Below are 19,831 nucleotides of genomic sequence, written 5' to 3'. Positions count from 1 at the left end.
CCCCCTTTAGAAAAGCGGTCTCTTTTCTAAGATGAACAGTCCCAGTCTTTTTAATATCTCTTCATATGGAGGCTGTTCCATACCAGTAATAATTTTTGTTGCTCTTCTCTGTGCCTTTTCCAATTCTAATATATCTTTTTTGAGATGGGACGATATGGCGGGGTGTACTTGCCCTGCACTGGAGTGGAAGGGGCAGCACTCTAGCAGCAGAAGCCATCCCCCCTCAACCCTGCTGGGCATGCTCCAACTGCTGCTGCAGTATAAAAAGGGAGCAGCCTTGCTCAGGCTGGGCTGGCCACCAAGGAGGAAGAATGCACCACGCCAGCTCCAGCTGAGGAGCAGCCAGGATCCCGGACCGCGGGAGCAGGAAATGCCAAGGCCCAGACAGGTACCCAAGGACGTCCCAGGGAGATTGCAGCCACCACCCAAGGAGCCCAGAGACTCCGAGGACACTGTGACTTCAACTGCAGGAGTCACAGTAGGAAGTAGTCCAGGCGTGGACCAGCCAGTGTCTCTGCAGCAGTTGGCCATGTTGCAGGCAGATTCCCTGCCTGCTTAGTGGCAAACCCATTCGCCACTACCAGGGCGCTGGGCTGGGACTATGTATAGCAGGGAGGGCCCAGGTGCCCCTACCCTAGCTGCCCTATTTGGGGGGCAGCCCACCAAACCCCCACCTACTGACTCTGACCATTAGGCCAGGCTTCCCTACAGCCCAGGGGAGTCTGACTGGCTCTAGCTATTAGGCCGTGCTGCCCCACAGACAAGGGGAGTCCCATTGATGCTGGCCATCGGGCCATGCAGCCCAGAGGCTGAAGGCAGCCAACTGACCTAACTACGGGGTTACCATGCCCTTGCCCCACCCCAGGATGACTGGGTATACTTGCCCTGCAACAGACTACCACAACTGCATGCAGTATTCAAGGTGTGGGGTACTGTGGATTTATATAGTGGCATTATATTTACTGTCTTATTATCCATTCCTTTCCTAATGATTCCTAACATTATTACCTTTTTTGACTGCTGCTGCACATTGAGCAAATGTCTTCAGAGAACTATTCACAATCACTCCAAGATCTCTTTCTTGAAGGTTAACAGCTAGTTTAGACCCCATTATTTTGTTTGTATAGCCAGGATTATGTTTTCAAATGTGAATTAAGTCTGTAGACCCAGGCACCAAGACACGCTGCTGCAAGTTTTAAAATGCAGTTTCGATAGTCCCTGCAATTCAGAAAGTCTCCTAACAGTGTCCATAAGCCAGATGATTTTTTAAAGGCATAAGAGGCAGTTAGATATCCAGTTCTGATTTTCGTCTTGGGAATTCCGCTCTCAAGTGTCTTGGGGTATGTTTGCATTGCATTTTAAAAGCAGAGTCTCAGCGCCTGGGTCTACAGGCTTGGGCTCATGCTAGAGTGCTAAAAACAGCCGTGCAGACGTTTGGGCTTGGGCTGGGGCTCAGCCACTGAAACGCAAGGAGAGGGTGTGTTTCACAGCCCAAGCTGCAATGCGTAAACTGCTGTTTTTAACATCATAGCACATGCCCAAGTCTGTAGACCCAGGTTCTGAGACTCACTACAACAGGCTTTAAAAATGCAGTGTAGACATACCCTGAGACTTCTCCTTTGTTCAGTTCCAGCTTCTTCTGGAACGTTCTCAGCTCTAGCCACCCTCATCAGCATGTCCCCATCTCAGTACTCTGCTCACTCCTCTATTCAGACTTCCTTCAATATCGCAACATCTGTTCCAGGCCCTGGGGCAATTAAAGGCTTGTCCTATCCAATGACAGTTACTTGCTATGGCACGGTCTCTGGCATCAGTTAAGAACAGTATTTCTACTGAAGCAGAAAGGAGTTTTAAATATAGATCCTACTAACAATCAGAACATTTTACGGGTATGCATATACTGCTTCAGTAGTTGTGACAGGAGGAGAGCACCACCATAGTAATAGTCCTTTTGGTCATCGCTAAAATACTATTGATGATCAAAGGGCTACAATTAGCTATTATAGATAAGCAAAGTTCAACATCTTGCAAAGCTTTTCGGGGGGAGAAAGGGGTGTTTGGATCAACTCTACAGAATACCATACAATTGATTTTATGTGCTGTCTGATACATTTATGACTCAGAAAAGAAACTGCACCCCATGCTGCAGTAAATGTAAGCTTTCATGTGGCAGTAAGTGTCTCTCACTCTACACAGACTGTGAGAAGGGTATTTCTGATCCGACTGGCGAAGGCCATCTTGGTCAAAAATTAGATAAGCAACACGGTCAGTAAGAGAACTGACATTTAACACCTGAAATAGCCAACACCAAGAATTATTTTTATTGTTAATCCAGTATTATTGTAGGGTAGAATCTGATTTACAATCCGTCTCCCACAGTACCAGCATCAGAAAAGCTGCTACTTTTCCACCAGAAGTGGCCATCTTATTGAAAACTCAGAAACAGTAATTTCTACAGTTTATTTGTGGTAAAACCTACGTCTCACCTTTTCTATTCCTGACTGCTAAACTGAGCCACACAGATTGGAAAGTATCTTTAATCCACTCTCCTTTTAAACCTAGAGTTCCATCTGTTAGTGCTGAAATGTTCTGCACACACGTCCAGCCAGGAAGTCAGGACTCCCCAAGTCAACAGGCTGAGGATATACAAGTATCAGACCATCCTCCTACTCTCCACCCTAAAAGCCATTGATGCGCCACCTGCTGCCATTTCAACTCTTTTCTATGTGTAAAACCCTGCCATAAATCACATCATGGAACCAGTCCACACCATGGAACATCACTGCAAGTTTCTGAAGATTTCTCCTGGGAGTTGTGTGACTGGCAGCCACGATTGAAGCAGCTATTATGGGTTTGAGTGTGCAATGCTGATTAATAGTAACTGACAGAGCTACCCTCTCAACAGTGCTTTTGCTGCACACATACCCATAGTCCACCTGCAACAGATGATTCACCGGGGTAAATAAACGAAGCTAAACTGTCCTCAGGTCACACCTGTGCAATTAGTCATGACCTGTCAGTCGTTTATGCCAGTTTCCCAACACTTGGATGTTTCACTTCTTGAGCTGCACTTTCCAGCACCACTGCAGGTACCAGAAATTATCAGGATACACAAAACAGTTACTGTTAAGGACCCAGTAACATTGATCCTGTATGGGATCCAAACAGGAAAGATGAAAATTTGCTCAGCACAATGTGAGCATTTTTAGAATGAACCTGTCGAAGGAAGTTTCTAGTGTGGCTTTCAAACGTGTTATGGGGGGAAAAAGTTTACCTAAACCCTGTATTTCTAAAATTTTAAATAATTCTGACTAGCATGAAATAAAAAAGCTAGTCATTGATCCTCAGAGCTATCAAAGTTTCACAACTGATGCTAATACCACCCAATGTTCTCTCAGAGGATGTCTCAGCAACCCATTCTCTAAAGTAGGTGGTACATAGCAGTGGGCATATTGCCAGTATTTAAGTGCATGAAAAATGTTCCTAGAACTCAAGTCAACGGAGATCAAAACCCAAGTCCCAGGGTGATAAAAATAAAGTTATACGCTGCCAAGCTGAACGGAAAACTACCCACCTCCTGTGCTGATATTTGTCTGCCCTGGCCAAGGCCTTTCCTGTGCCACTTATTCTTCTTATCTAGGACAAAAATTTAGAAGTGAAAACAAATTACTCATAAAGAAAACAATTTAGAACAAACTCCACAGCCCTTGAAAGAAATTAAAACTGCAAAGACAGGCATGCAATGCCTGACAAAAAAGCCACATGTTCTCAGCTGCCAGTGAAGTATAACTAAACAATATTTACTTATTGGGGGCAAGCTCATGAGAAGGGTCTTAATTTGGATTTAGAAACACAGGTGTCAAGTGCACTGCATTTCTAACCTGTTTAAGGTTCACGAAGTGCAGATCCCTCTTTGTAATTTACAAAAAATGTCACAGGCTTCAGTATTGTAGTAGAATGTTTAAGCTTTAAAGGCTGCAGCCACTGCAGCTAAACAGAACCACATACTTGAAGCAGGGTGGATACTCCACCCAGAAGAGGGCAATGATACTGACACAAGTGCAACATATTACGTAGACAGATGCAACACTGGTGTGGGGAGGCAGGGTGCTTCGTACTTGGTGATGAGAAAAGAACGGAGCACTTTGCATCCTCTGTGGCACACAATGGCTCTCTGTTTACTGGCTCCAGAGGGAGCTCTTGTGGACTACATGTATCTTGGGCAATATTAGAAGGGAAGAATCCTTAAAGCTCCAGGGAGCTTACTTCCCAGACACAGAAATGCCACAAAATATCAAGCAGCCACAGCAGCAATGCCAGTGGAACATATGTGTGCATCTCACTCACGCTCCTGATTAGAACTGAGGTTTCACATTGACATCTAAATGTAGATGTGGAATGAGGGAAAGCTAATGCAAGTGGTGGCCTAGGAATGCAGGGATGGGCTCACCCTAAAGTCCCCCGCTTTCTGTCCCAGGCTAGGCCAGGGAAAAGTATGGCAAGGGAAAGTACCAGAATCTTATGCAGGAAAGAGGAGTTGGGAGAAGAGTATTCTCAGAACCATACCCCTCACCCTGCACATAAAAACAAACAAAATGAAAGTCTCCTCTCTCCTGAATAACTTTAATTATCTTTTCAACGCTGCATCCCAGGCTCACCCCTTTCTCTTCCAAGTGTCTCAGTCTAGTCTCTACTTTTAATCTGTTCTCAGCTCCCATTTCAGCACTGGAGTCCTCTCCAAGGGCATCATAACGAATAGTCAATGCAGTTTTGGCTGCTAGCATTCGAGAGATCTGGAAAAAAAGGTGAGTGTTAAATGCTAAGATGGGACACAAGATAGTAATACACTATGTACTCAGATCTGCAAATCAGGTCAAGAAATAGGAGAATAAAATGACCCTTAGTAGTAGCATTTAGCCCCCAAAATAGGTAGTACATCCCATTCAGCCACTTCAGTGTTAAGATTTTTTTGATATGGTAACTTTACTTCACCATCCACCCTTCTCACATCAGGCCAACTTGACATATACACTGGAAGCAATCTGCCTTTAAAAAACGATTGAAGAGCTTTTTCCTCAATGTGAACACACATTCAAAGTCATGTTCCAAAAAACACCTTTAAAATTCCCCATGTCCTTTAAATATAAGCTGTTAGTTCCAACATGGAGTAGAAGCCTATGATTTCAAGGATTTCCTCCTCTGAAGTTGAGGAAGCCTAATGTTCTCTTCGTGTATTTTACCAACAGCAAAGAAATTTAACGCACCTTAAAGTTTGATACCCAGTGCTAATCACATAATCCAGCAGGATTTTGTCACTCAAGTTATCACTCAGATTTTTGCATTGATAACTCTATTCCCTTTTTCTAATAGGAAAGAAAGTGACAGCTGACTGCAAGATCTGTGGTGCAGTGGTATTCTGCACACCTTCACAAGAGAGAGAGAAGTATAGCATGCAGTGGAAAAATCCCTATCAGGACTGTAAAGTTATCCATCTAATCTCCACAGACATTCACCTGAATAGGAAAAAGCTAACTAGCGAGATAAATCATTTCAGCAACTCACCTTTCCTTTGTTTTTTGCAGTAGTTTGTCCCACAAGGGAAGCATGATAAATCAGGCCAAACTTGGGTGTGTCCCGTTTAGTCTTCAGGGCTCTAAAAAGTGCTTTTTCAGCACCCAAAATTTGAACAGTGGAAGCTGGGTGTTTAGCCAGATTCAAAAGGGAACCTAGGGCAGAAACAGTCACAGATTATCAATTTAATCAGAATATGAACAGCTTAAGGGTATGCCTATGCTCAAATAAAATACCAGTGGCTGGCCTGGGTCAGCTAACTTGGGCTGCTGGGCTATAAAATTGCAATACAGATGTTCAGGTTTGGGCTGGAACCTGGGCTCTGAAACCCCGTGGGTCCCAGCACTCAGGCTCCAGCCAAGCCCAAACATCTACACTGTAATTTTTTAGTCCCGAAGCCTGACCCAGGCCAGCTGTGGGTATTTTACTGCAGTGTAGACATAACTTTACAAGTCTGGGACCGATACTAGGAAATGAGTGAAGGTAGGAGGCAAGTTTCAAACTTTGGTGGTGGAGGATTTATAAAATGATTTACATTAGTTTTGAGGAGGAGGGGAAGTGGTGTTGATCCTCTACTACTGAAGTAACAATGCTTGAGACCAATTCTGTATCTCCAGGTTTCATTTGGAAAGGAGGTGGGAAGACTGACTTGACACAAAACATCCCACTAGATGAATGAGTAGTGCTGACTGCACTCTGCAGTAAGAATGCTGACAGCACAATATGTAGCTGGCACTACACTTTAAGAAGGTGAGATAAACCTAACACTTTTCAAGTCAGTCTCCTAACAGATTAACTCAGATGTCACCCAACTGTTGGCAACAGGCTCAGAAAACGTCTCAGAAGAGGTAGTGACTTAAGTTGCCCTCATATTCTGAAAAGAAGTCAGGCAAACTGAAAAATGAATCATCATCGACTACTTCTGTGCTCGTGCCAATATTCTGACACCACACTAGGTTCTTCTGGCTTTCATCAAAACGTTTTGCATCAAGAGCTTAGCGCTTCTGGCTTTCATCAAAACGTTTTGCATCAAGAGCTTAGCACAATGCTTTCAACTGACCAAGTCCTTAGGAAAAGCTGTTGATGGACTTATCTGGTGAAGCCAGTTCACATCTAACTTGCTGTATACTGATGAAAGTGACCTACCTGCATGAGCAATAAGCCTTGCTCCAACTAATTCCCCGACCATAACAGTGAGGTTAGGTGCAATGGCCATCATTCTGTTCTTGAGATAGTCATACAGCTGCGTTCGATACTCTGAGATCTCAATCACCTGGCACAGACACATCGGAAGATCAGGTTAAAGGAATCTAACAGCTAACAACCAGCTGTAAAAGTGTTAGTGTGTGTGTCACAAAGGGAAAGCACCAAGGATTGCCGTCAAGAGGCTGTTAGTGAATTTGTAATTGTATTACTGAATTATTTGTATAATTCACATTTATAATGCGAGTGAGTTATAGCACATTGAAATGTAACGGGGTGTGAAATCCTAACAGAGCCAAAAGTGAGGTTTACCTAAAAGCTTTATATGGGCAGCTTCACAGCAGATCCATATGAATACAATGCATAGGATTTGCATCTCTCTTCACTATGCTGTTACTATCAGTAAAACCCCAATATGCCAAGTACAGTGAAGGACAATTACTGAGGCCATTTTCTGTAATACAAAATCTGGAACATTCCATTTTAACACAAATATTTCTAACCATTCTCTTAAGATGGGATATTCTTTACCTCAAAAAATGTTAGACACAAAAAATTAAAGCGTATCAATGGGCAGTCAGCGTGATACAGCAGACTTAGTTTGGGATTAAGAGCCAGGAACTCTCTACTACTCATCCTATCACTGTCACTGACTGTGTTGGCTTGGGTAAGTAACAAATAGCCTGACTCTGCACCACTGAAATGGGAGTTTTATCTTTTACAAGAATGTTGGCCTCAGTTTTCCCATCTACAAAATGGGGCTAGCAGCAAACTTTTACAAAGTATTTTGAAACAGAGATGAAAGGGGCTATATAAAAACTTAGAATTTACATAGCATTCTTCTCTCTAAGGATCTCCAAGCACTTTTCATTTAATATATGTTAGCCTTCCTCCCACAGTCTTATCCAATAACTTCCTTCTCCTCTCCATGTCAGCAACCCAAGATGGCATCAGATGAGGTAGTGACTGTGCGCCCTCATGTTTCTACATCAGGCGAGCAACAATACAGGAATCATCACTGCCATTAAGAAAGTGTGCTGGAGCAACCACAGGAAAGCTGATCCTTAGGAAAACAGCTGTCTGCAGAAAAAGCAGCCCCCATTGCTACACATCTTAAATTAAAGCTCTAAATGTATATATACCTGGTCACAGAGATGCAGTATATTGTTTATATCTTCTTCTGATACTTCTGTCCCCATGGAGATCTCTGCAGCAGCCTTCACATCCTCCTCAATCTCCTCTGGCAGGACTTCCGAGAGGTCACAGGTAGAAAAGTTTTTTCTGTCTCCTGTGGGACAAGATTGAAGGTGGGGAAAAAAGGAGAAAGATGATTTAAGTAAATCAAAAACAGAGGGAGTATAAAGAGGTAAGAGCCAAGTGCATCAACATGGAAACACCTACCCATTAGGGAGGAATAATCAATTGCACAAATACAAAAGAAGAAATGACTGCCTAGGAAGGAGTACTGTAGAAAAGGATGTAGGGGATTCTAGTGGATCACAAACAAAACACGAGACAACAAATACTGTTGCAAAAAAATCACGCATCATTCTCGGATATATTAGAAGGAGTAAAAAGAAAAGGAGTACTTGTGGCACCTTAGAGACGAATTTATTTGAGCATAAGCTTTTGTGAGCTACAGCTCACAAGTGCTGCAAGAAAGTCACGAGAAGTAATTCTTCCACTCTACTCAATACTGAAGGCCCCAACTGGAGTAGTGTTTGTCCAGTTCTTTACTGAATTGTGGTGCACAGATGTGGACAAACTGGAGAAAGCCCAGAAGAGAGCAATAAAAATTAAAAACATGACCTACGAGAAAAAATTAAGTTTGTTTAGTCTGCAGAGAAGATTGAGAGGAGACGTAACAGTCTGTAAAACGTTGTTAATAAAGAGGATGGTAATAAATTGTTTTCCTTAATCGCTGAGGACAGGACAAGAAGTAATGGGCTTAAATTGCCGCAAGAGAGATTTTAAGTTACACAGTAGAAAAACTTCCTCATTGTAAGGGTAATTAAGCACTGGAACAAATTACCTAAGAAGGTTGTGGAATCTCATCCTCGGAGGTTTTTATATACCTCTAAACCATTCCAACACCTGTCATGAATGGCTTAGATATATGCAGTCCTGCCTCAGAGTAGGGGACAGGATGAGCAAGAATCTGATAGGTTATTAATCATAGAGTATCAGGGTTGGAAGGGACCTCAGGAGATCATCTAGTCCAACCCCCTGCTCAAAGCAGGACCAATCCCCAATTTTTGCGCCAGATCCCTAAATGGCCCCCTCAAGGATTGAACTCACAACGGTGGGTTTAGCAAGCCAATGCTCAAACCACTGAGCTACTAGATGACTTATCAAGGTCCCTTCCATTCCTACATTTCTATCAGTTTCTTTTTCTAAATTCCAAATGTGTAAATCAGCATACAGGTCTGTTAAGCCAGTTCAATTTGAAAATGACTGCCCATTCTGAATACAATTTGACAAATAAAATCCCTGATTTTGTAGCTTCATATAACTTAAAAGATGGCAGATTTCTCAAGGGTGAATTATTTTTTGGCAAAATATAAGATAATTGGGAGAATGGAATCACATGAACGAATTTATGCCAGAACTCAAGATTTCCTAACATATTTAAACATTTTAAAGAACTGCTAAGGTTAGAAGTTTTGGACTCACCTAATACAAAGGGAGAATTCCAGGAAAAGAGAGAAGTCAGCCATTTAGCACTATCAAGACCTAATTTAGTCCTCCCCAATATGCTATAGGAAACTCCCTTAAAGCCCCAAGTTCCTCTCTGAACTGCAAAGCTACCACATCACTGTACAAATCAATAGAAAAAACCACGCCTAGATGTTGAAATGCAGATGTCCACAAGATTAAACCCACTGTGGTCTCAGGGAATACCAAAAAATACTAAGTTTCTCTCTCTATACATCAGTTTTAAGCAATAAATTCCCAAACTGTGGTCTGTGGACTAACAGTGGTCTACAGAGCACTTGTTAGTGGTCCATGGAGAGCTGGCCAGTGCTAGCTCTCCTTGTTTCCAAATGCTAGATTACAACAAACTATTGCCAAATTATATTACTTTCCTAACATCAATTTCCCATATAAGCGTTTTCTAGAGCGTCACTGAGATGATACATGATTGTGAAATGGGCTGCACATTAGTGAACAGCATGAAATCTGGTCCACAAAGTGCTATTAAGTTGCAATTCATATTAATACTCAGTCTCCCATGCATGCTCAAAATTGTTACTCACCAACTTTCCGCACACATTTACAGTATGTTAGGTTATCTGCGATGATTTTGCCTAGTTCAGGGAAGTGCCAGCCATACCATTCCCTACAGCGCATGATATAGTTATTCAGCTCTTTATCTAGGTCATCAAGAAGGGCTGCAGATAGGACAGACATGTTAAAAAAAAAAGTATAGTCTAAAGAGGAACATTTTAATGTCAGATGTAATGAACACTGCAAAGGGAAATATCAAGGTATTTTTCCACAATGTTTTCTTTGCATGAATACAAATATCAATGTACTGTGACAAGGTTGGTCGTCATTTTATTTTAAAATCACTGAAGGATTTGTTTCAGTGAAGAAATGTGTTTTGCAAATAAAATAGATCAAATTACACACTATGCTGAAAGAACACTACTGTTCCATAGTCAAACATTCAAAAGTCAGGACATGCCAGAATTAAGGATGCTGAGGCAACCCTGTATTCTCAAAGGGAGCTGTTTTATCTTCCACAGAAACAAGCCTCAGAAATTGAAAGTTACTTCTTAGTAATACACAGTTTGATGAAAATCCTTCAAACCTATCCCTCACTCCATGATTCCACTGTTAATTTTACTGGGCAACATACATGCTCTGAATCTTCTGTACAAAGCCACTTTGGAATAGACTTTCTGAAAGTTTAACTGGTGCTAATGTGTTTCCCCACAAGTAGCTACAACCAGGAAAGGTTCAATTTAAACATCCAACACACAGGGAACTTAGGGTTATGACTAACATTCTATTCTTAACGCATCCCAATGTGCCTAGATTTTGCAGTGTTCGGGCAGCGAATAATCCCGTGTAAGCACAAAGATGGGCACAAGGATGAGTTTTGATTTTGAATTGTTTTATTTTGTTCATTTTGTCAAACTCTTCATTAAGCCAAACTTTTATCATCTTCACAATAATGTAAAAGAACCACTAGTTAACATGATGGTAAGGCCTGAAGTTCCATCACAGGGACCTGCCACTCAAACGATGAGCCTCTTTCACATGTCATACACTGCATAATGTATTGCATATGAACAGTTTCCTGCAACAGTGATGGTTATAGTGAAACAAAGAGCAGCGGTTTCGCTATCTGGGAGCTCAGAGTCATCCATTCCAGATGGTGGGATTGTGTCTAAGGTGTAAAGTTTAGCCCTCTAATCAGTTTTTTTCTTTAAACAGAATACAGATGTCAAAAGCCACCCTGTCCGATTATTTGATATTTAAATTACAGTAGCACCCTGCGGCCCAGATCAGGATTGGGGCCTTGTTGTGTGAGGCCCTGTACAACCAGATGTAGATACAAACAGCGTGGAGGTGATACACTATGTTAAAGTTACTACACATGCATAGTAAATGAAGAACGCCCTCCTCCATATGAAATCTAAGTTACACTTTGCGTTTGAGTTAAGTGTGAAGAGACCACATAGCCGCCCCCACCCCCCCACATTCAATAATGAAAGAAACTGAAAAGATTTAGTTTCAGCCCAGAGAAATTATTTTCAATTGTAATAACCCTTTAAGCTTATTTAAAATATAAACATACCTAGAACTAATGCAATAGGCGGTATACTCCAGTGCTGCAGATACAAGCTATAAGCTTATTTCTATTACAGCAGGGTAGAACACCCACTGAACATACTGTTACAAAGCCCCAAGGCTACAAGCATTTTCTTGTAATGCAATACGGACATTCCCATCTGCTGTCTCAGCAGTAGTGATGAAATTGTGAATTCAATCATTATTTTCAGCTCAACAAGATTCCACTGACAACAGAGCATGGAATTTGCCTCACTGAACTGTTCCGTTCACCACTGCCTGAGAGTGAGCAACTCCATTGTAACACGCATCCTTCAAGGAAAAGGAAGGGTTTGTCTGAATATTCTATTTTCCATTTGCCAAAGAAAGTTTAGTCTGTTTCCCTTAAGAAAAGCCAGCATGCAGAACATGGTACTACCTGTTAGTTATTTTCACGCATCTTTAGAACTGTTACTGGGTTGTGGTCTCAGTTCACTTCACTCAAGCTACCACCACAAATGACACCCACAGCAGACGTACCAACAACCAAATACTTAGGGGAACAACTAACTTCTTGTCACTAGTCAGGGTGAGTCACACTGGGAATTGAAGCAATGGGAAGCTTGAACTGCCACTGTATGTGCTATAGCTGTTTTCTGGATATTAAAGGTCTTCACCTTTTAATACCACCCTCTCCAATTATTTGATATTTAAAATTACAGTAACACCTTCCATAAGCAATAGTTTTTAAAACTTCTGCTGGGTTGATTCAAACTGCCCTGTTATACTAAAACACTAGCAGAAATCTTGAAAAGGGCACATTTTAATAACTGTGATAAAAGTTAGCTGCCCCTGCAGAATACTTAAAGATGAAATTCTGATATACTTACAGATTGCTTGGACAATCATTGTATCTACTTTGTCTGGGCTGAATTTCAGCTTGTATCGGGAGAGGCTAAAAACAAAGATATCGTTATTAGCTACACCCCTGGCATTCCATTGCAAAAACCATATATTCTCCACCTGTTTTATTTTGCATGAATGAGTCCAGCTGTAGACTCATTCACACTTGTTTAATTTAAAGCCAAGGACTGGCCTCTGCTGGACATAATGGGAAGTTTGGAGAAGCACTGCTGCCGGTCGGTCCCATAACAACTGCAGCACACACAGTACCCAGTATGATGGGCGGAACCAAGGCACCAGAAAGGAGAAGCATGACTGGCTGTCTGTCCCTCTGCATAGTCTACACGCACTCAGTGGCAGGAAATTTGCTGTTAGTTACTTTTTGCAAATTTCTTCACAAAAACAAACAGCACAAGTATTTCCAGTTTTGCTGTGGCTGGGACTGATCCATGGGTAACAGTGTCTGTGAAGCGGTGAAACTCAGGAGTATGACTGTAAAGAACTAACAGATAAACTTCCCTTGTCCTTCTATCCACATTTTAGCACAAGCCCCACATATATACTTTTAAAATACGTTCTAGGATCTCGCATCACACATTTGGATTATGTCAAAATAAAACTCTGCATGTACATAGGGATTTAGATCTTCAAAAAGCTGCACAAACATCAATTCTCTCAGTTAGTCCAGCAAGGAAGGTAACGATCTCCATTTTAGAAGAATAAACTAGAAAGGTTCAGCAACTTGCCCAAGGCCATGCAGTGAGTTCATCTCAGAGTCTGGACTGAAACTCAAGTTTCTGGCACCTAATTGTGTACTTGTCATGGCTCTGTGTGCAGAGCTACTGCTCTGCTTAAATCTACAGTCAAGAACACTGCCTTTATTTAATGTTTATATTATGTACCACTGGGATATGTACAGTCATGGAGATATAAATTACATATCTCCATGAAACACTGAGTCCAACATTTACATTAAGCACTGAGGTATCAGATCTCAGTGGTGTTGGATTAATTTAAAATTAAATTTTCATATTGTCAATGACTGCATTTTAAAGAAGATACTACTCAATTGCATACGTAATATACAAGAAAAAGCTACTCAACTCAGGTTAATGCTACAGCACATATTGAGAGGTCTGACTGGCACCTATGGTTCTAAACACAGTGAACCTTGCAAGAGCTTGCTTCTAGAGCAAGTTTTAACCAAATTAATGTGCTTAGACTTTGGGCCTAATCCTGTATTCATTTCACACCCCAGACTCCCTCTGATATCAAAGGGAGTTTTGGGTGTCCAAGGATGCAGGAATGGAATAAAGCTGGTGGAAAGTACAGAAGTACAACTTCAATGGCAACTTACCTATGCGCCAATCCTAAACACATAGCTGCCATTTCCCGCGATGGAAGGCCAGTGATAAGCCCCTCGATTTGAGAACGAATTCCTCTCATCAGTTCAGTAACCATTGGGCTATGAATACAACTTAAGTTCAGCTTGTCCTATAAAATTAAGGTGAATATTAGGTGTTAACCAAGTTAATTAAATCCTCTTACAAATTCTCTTTCAATACTACTATATATTTATAGTTTTTCTCCTACTAAGGTATAATTGTTACCCATTTATGCTAGGCAAAAAGTCAGAAACAGTGACAACCTTCACGGGTAATAAACATCAGGATTTCCACTACTGTAATAATCATATGTATTTTGCACTTTAACATCCTGATATCAGGAGCAACAAGGACTTGTAATAAGGTCCTGTGTACTCTGCCCCTAAGCTCTGGGGCAACACCAGGATTGTGTAAGTGATTAGTTCTACACTGCATACTAATTTTTAAGCAGTTTTCTCTAACCACCACCTACAACTGTGTCATTGAACAGAACACAGTAGGAAGCAGAGGGTTCGGTAGCTGGCTCTGGTTCTGAGGAAGGAATGAGAGATGGTTTGGGTTTTGAAATCGCAGAGACAAGTGAGGATTTTAGAATATAAACCTAATGCATCTCCTCTATACTTCCCCCCCTTTCAGACAAGGGCTGGAGAATACATGCACATATTTGGGGATTATGGGGAATGTGAATTCCCAGCAACCCTTATAACAACCAACAGTGAATAAGCACATCAATTGGATGTTTCTATAAATAAGGTCAGTAGGGCAACAGTTTGTATTTATGCTGTCTGCTTTCACAGCTGATACCCCACTGAGAAAACAAGAAGTGTGCACATCCGAGTGCTGTTTCAGTTTTGTCCATTTGCAGAGCAGACAACATCCTATCAAATTATATTCAGCTCACATCTGAAAATTTCTCTTTCCATCTAAGAACTAGAAACTTTTTTCTAATGAAAGCTCAATCTGCAGCACACTCCATGGCTACAGGACCACAAAACACAAAGGCCCTTATTCATAACATCTCAGCAGAATAAAACCAAATTAGAGAAGCAAAGTCAGTTTTCACCTTTATGACACCTCCGAGTTTGGCATCTGCTATGGCCAGCTGTTCATGGGCATCTTTTGCCACGATCTTCTTTAGAATTTTCTTCAAGTTCTTGCTGAGCTTGCCCTCAACCAGAGCTGTGGATGCTGTAGAGGAAAGAAGAGAACAAAGATGTGGCTAAATAAACAAACAAACAAAGCTTTCTAAAATCTAACAGGTATTAAAAATACCATGTCCAACTTGATACACAAGGCTGTACACTTACATTCACACCTCTGCAAGCTACTATACTAACCAAAATTGCAGTTGAAATTTTTTGACCCTGCGGTCATTTAAATGAATGTCGTAAAATGTTAGCACATTTGCTGTTCTTAATTTGAGAATATTTCTCCTCTAATTTTTCCCTCCTCCCTATATATGGAAAAACACCAGGATTGACTCCTAATTCTGCCAACTTTGTTAAAGATAACAGTCCACCAACTTCAGAGATATACTGAACATCCCCAGAAGCAACTCTAAGAAGATTTGGCATATAATTGAGTTACCCAATCCATTTTCAGACCCCCTGAAGTCATACATCACCAGCCACCACAGGCAATAGTCCAGTATTTACTCTCCGCTGATGATGTTGCAATATCCATGAAAGCCCACTGAAGCATGAAGTCAATTTGTGGGGATGGCAGAAGTCAGATACGGCCCTTTTTAAGGTATGTGATGTGGATTTGAGGAGTTTTAAAAAGAATCTTTATTTTGAAGTATAAATAAATCTATAAAAGCTTCACAAACCCACATGGCATATTTTAAGAGGACACTTATGCAACTCCCTTGACACGTTCACTCCATGCTCCAGTGACCTTCTGTGATTGGTACAACATTTACAGCCTAGCGTGTGAAGCAGAACCCAGTGACCCATTATTTTAAAAAAACCTGAAAGAAAGAAATAGAAGAACAAATGTAACTGCTGTGATAAATGCCCTCTCATCATTGCTATTTGGGACATTAGCTATGTAACCTTAAATCTGACAGATAGTTCTTAAACCATTTGATATTTAAATAATGCTTAGCTACATATTTATCACTTCTCTTCAAAACAATTTACAAATCCATCATAGCAATAATCATGTGAGCTAGGTAGTTTAAATATCCCTGATTTCACAGATTCCTCAACTAAGGCAGAGAAACTGGGTGATTTGCCCAACTCACACAGCTTCAGTATCACAGTAATAGTTAGTGCAGTTAGAATCCAGGAATTCCTGGCACCCAGTGCTATAACAAGGCCACACTCATGCTAGATAGTGTGCACGTACGTAAGTGGGGAAAAAACAAGAATTTCAATCTCCGTTATGATTTCATTGCATCCCATGTTTAAAGGTGGTCTCCTTTCCTTGTTTTGTTTTTTATACTAGTGATCCCAACAACTCTAATGTAGTGAGACTCATTGTTTGGCCAAAATGCTACATTTGACATTTATCAACTGATTTTACTGTTATGGACACACAAAAACACTGCATTCAAGAACAGGAGTCAGGCCACCCGTAAATAACTATTAGCCTATGTTCTTCTATCACTTCAGTTCAGATTATTCAGAGCCTATAATGCTTTTGTGCTTAATTCCTAAGAATCACTCAAGTGGCAGGTTTTGCATGAGACCTACAAATAATTCAGGAATTCATGATCATAGAGAAATAGGCATTTATTGAATACACAAACATATCCATCATACATTGCCACGGAGTGCAGCGTAAACAGCCCTAAAGCATTTATTACTAGCATTTTATCTGTTGTCTCAGTGGTAGTGACGAAACGTTGAATCAAATCATTAGAATTCAGTACCAACGACAATACATCATTGACAACAGGGTTCTATTCTCTACTGATTTGTGCACTCATGACCATAAACACAGGAGCAAATAACTAGATTTCAATATTTTTATCTAGTGTCCAGAGGCATGGCAGCTGCCCCAGAAAACAAATAGTTATGTTCTTTGTTCTGAAGCAACTGTAATCTAAAAGATAAACAATGAAGACATAATAAGAGGGTGAGAGGAGAGTATGAGGCATATAATGAAAATATGTGATTGGTTCTTTTCAGAAAGAACCCAGCTGCAAAGTTCAGAGTTAACTTTCTCATCTTTACTTACCAGCAAGTGCTTCTGTTGTGTCCTGAAACTTTTCAAAGTGTTTCAACTTCACTCTAGAGAAGAGAAAATGTATTTTTATATTCAAGTTTACAATAGAATATCCCGGTCCTTCCCTCTTCCTTTATGATGCATAGCATCTGTGTTAACTTCCCAAACCCCCATCATAAATACCTACTTCCCTAGAACATCACAGGAGGCTGAAGTTTGATTTTCAGATCTCCCAACCTCCACATGAAGGGAAAGGGAGTCCGAGTCTTGGAACTGTAGGTCAGCTTTCAGACCCCTGTTATTTCATCACCCAAGTCCCACAAAGATCTTGCTAGAGACCTCCAAAGAGGTGAGAAATCAACACCTACTATTTCTAATGAAAAAATACATACAAAAAATTTGAAAAAAAAGTGAGGCCATCTTTTTGTTTTGCAGTTCATATTTAAAAGACATCAACTATTCAGATTTCAACACTACTCCTTTGATTAACGAGTGAGAGCAAAGAATATGCTCTCTACTGTAGCAGAGCACCAGGTCTACTAGAGTTGAGGTTACAAAACTCTTTGTTTCCAGGTTGACTCTTCTAAGAGCTCTACAATCCAGTTACTTGGATTTCCTTGAAATTTACTGACTCTCATGGCAGCACAAGGTAGTCATCCAAATTTGGGATCATTTGACCAAGGGATTCCTGAGATACAGGCCCCCCCCAAAACAACTTTTCTTAAAGTTAACAGATTGTATTTTTTTCCCCTGTATTTTCTGTATTTTTTCTGTATTTTGCATGGCACCCACTACCCCTTGGAGGAGCAATACTGAAACCAGCATTTGAAAAAGTTTAGCTCTTCAGATAGGCACATTCCTAACACTCACAAAAGCCAAATGGATTACACTGCACATGTGCAAACAGTGCCCAAGAGGAATGCTAGGTAGCCACGACTCACAAAACCTGTATGAGTCAAGGGGACATATTACAGCCAAACCTGAGCAACACCCTGGCACTGTAAGTTTTAATTTGGCCTTGATGAAAAAGGCGGGGGGGGGAGAGAGAGAAGAATGAAGGCATGTATCTACAATCTGTGTTTTTTGTTTTGTTTTTTATTTGGAGGAAACAATCCAAGTATAGCAGAAAATTCAGAAGGCTCAAACTATTTTTGAAAAGAAAATAAATTACACATACAAATGTTCACTTGGATGGGGAATTAGGGGGTAAGGGGTCTGGGACTGCAGAGAGGGGAGAGAGGATAATGGGGCAGGAATAAATGGGTGGCGGAGCAAGTGGCAAGGATATGGGGTGAGAACACAAGATGGCCCCACTTTCCCTTCCTATGTGTGACCCACAATCCGCGGTGTCAGACTCCTCCCTGCCCCTCCACATGAACAGACATCTGGGGAAGCCCTACCCTTCTGGGTGAGAAGCTGAGAACAGCCATGCTGGGAGCATGCACCAAGAATACACTGTTGAGGCTGAAAGGTAAGGGGTGGAAAACAGTCACACTAAATGCATATCACTGGCTCTGGGGATGGGGTATGAGAACACCTACTGACATTCATGTGTGTATGGAAGGATTTTCTAATCCCCATTAGTTTACCAGGTCCAAGTAACCTATGGACAGTTCCCAACTACATCAGCTGTGACACCTCCTCAGGCCCAACTTCCTCCTCCTTGTGTAATCTTCCTTTCTGTTATCTAAAGAGTTGCACTTAAGAAGCCATCGCGACCCAGGACAACTATCTCCAGACCCAGATTTCTGACTCTAGTCCAATTCTGATTAATCTGTGTCAGAAAAAGTTGTGTTATCTTTAACAGAAGCAAGGTCCCAGATAAAGCTATCCTCTCAACTTACTAAATTGCACTTGCGTCATCTCCAACAGCAGCTCAAGGTTTATGCTGCAAGGCTGAGTGAGACCAACGTCTTTTCAGAAACATCAGAACTGCATAACTGGACCAGACCAAAGTCCATTTAAGCTAGCATCCTGTCTGAGAGTGGTCAGCATCAGACATTTCAGAGGAAGGTGTAAAAAGCCTGCAGTGGGCAGATGTAGGATACTCTGCTATAGCCACACCCACCCATGTTAGGTTTCACCCTGATCTCTAATACTCTGACTGGCTTAACCCCTGAAGACTGAAGTTTAATATATCTTCCAAAAGTTTGTCAAACTTAGGATACTCTTTATATCCATTTTAATGTCCAATCCCTTTTAGAACATTACGTTTTCAGCTTCAACGCCTTCATGTGGCAATGAGGTTCACAGTTTAATTATATACTGTGGGGAAAAAGTATTTCCTTTTATCAGTTCTGAATTTCTCACTTTTTAATTCCACTGGATCTCCCCTTGTTCTTGGGTCAGATCGTTCTTCTAACATTTAAAAGCTCTGAACTATACTGAAAACAAAGCAAGGCCTTGCTCCTTAATCTGAACATGCAGTTATCTTCCAAAGCCAGGCTGCCAGCCCCTCATCAAATGGCTTACATTTTATTTGCCTTTTCAGGTGTTTCAAATTCTCTCCATAAACTGTCAACTTCCTGGAGCTTCTTCTCATCTAGGACCTGTGGATACAAGATAGAATCATTAAACCAATGTTTAAAGATGTTTGGGATCATTGTCCAGTATAAAAACCCTGACCCCACTTTTTATGGTGTGTCCTTCCTGAAAGCCGATGTTAACTGAGTCAATGGGTAGCTCTTAGCCATCCAGTCTGTGACCACTGCTTACCATTTTCTCTCCAGTTCTGCCCCACCAATATTTGATCATGTTAACAGCATTTTACTTTCAACAGGAACACAGCTACTGTATTGTTTTTCACCCCCCAATAAAGG

The 19,831-nt window shown here is 41.2% G+C and overlaps 1 protein-coding gene and 3 non-coding genes across 5 annotated transcripts in view; all 4 read right to left on the bottom strand.

The window, feature by feature from the left end:
• Positions 1-19,831, bottom strand: part of NOP58 (NOP58 ribonucleoprotein) — a 36,212-nt gene that overhangs the window by 9,682 nt on the left and 6,699 nt on the right. For both annotated transcript variants that reach the window (XM_073306444.1, XM_073306443.1), the window contains exons 2-12: positions 19,485-19,561; positions 17,025-17,077; positions 14,905-15,029; positions 13,814-13,950; positions 12,444-12,508; positions 10,032-10,166; positions 7,917-8,062; positions 6,718-6,844; positions 5,563-5,726; positions 4,659-4,793; positions 3,575-3,636 (exon numbers count right to left, since the gene is read on the bottom strand). In XM_073306444.1, the coding sequence (XP_073162545.1) occupies positions 3,575-3,636; positions 4,659-4,793; positions 5,563-5,726; positions 6,718-6,844; positions 7,917-8,062; positions 10,032-10,166; positions 12,444-12,508; positions 13,814-13,950; positions 14,905-15,029; positions 17,025-17,077; positions 19,485-19,561 (1,226 nt within the window). The remainder of the gene's footprint in view (positions 1-3,574; positions 3,637-4,658; positions 4,794-5,562; positions 5,727-6,717; positions 6,845-7,916; positions 8,063-10,031; positions 10,167-12,443; positions 12,509-13,813; positions 13,951-14,904; positions 15,030-17,024; positions 17,078-19,484; positions 19,562-19,831) is intronic.
• LOC140896014 (small nucleolar RNA SNORD11) lies at positions 6,406-6,491 on the bottom strand. The gene has a single exon (XR_012154428.1). It is a non-coding gene; the product is annotated as a small nucleolar RNA SNORD11 (small nucleolar RNA).
• On the bottom strand, positions 7,717-7,801 carry LOC140896016 (small nucleolar RNA SNORD11B). Its single transcript, XR_012154430.1, has one exon. It is a non-coding gene; the product is annotated as a small nucleolar RNA SNORD11B (small nucleolar RNA).
• Positions 16,658-16,746, bottom strand: LOC140896010 (small nucleolar RNA SNORD70). Its single transcript, XR_012154424.1, has one exon. It is a non-coding gene; the product is annotated as a small nucleolar RNA SNORD70 (small nucleolar RNA).

This window comes from Lepidochelys kempii, chromosome 11 (genome assembly GCF_965140265.1).
Source record: "Lepidochelys kempii isolate rLepKem1 chromosome 11, rLepKem1.hap2, whole genome shotgun sequence".
In the NCBI taxonomy this organism is placed as follows: domain Eukaryota; kingdom Metazoa; phylum Chordata; order Testudines; family Cheloniidae; genus Lepidochelys; species Lepidochelys kempii.
The sequence above is the reverse complement of the archived record's forward strand: the minus strand, read 5'-3'. Positions and strand labels throughout refer to the sequence as shown.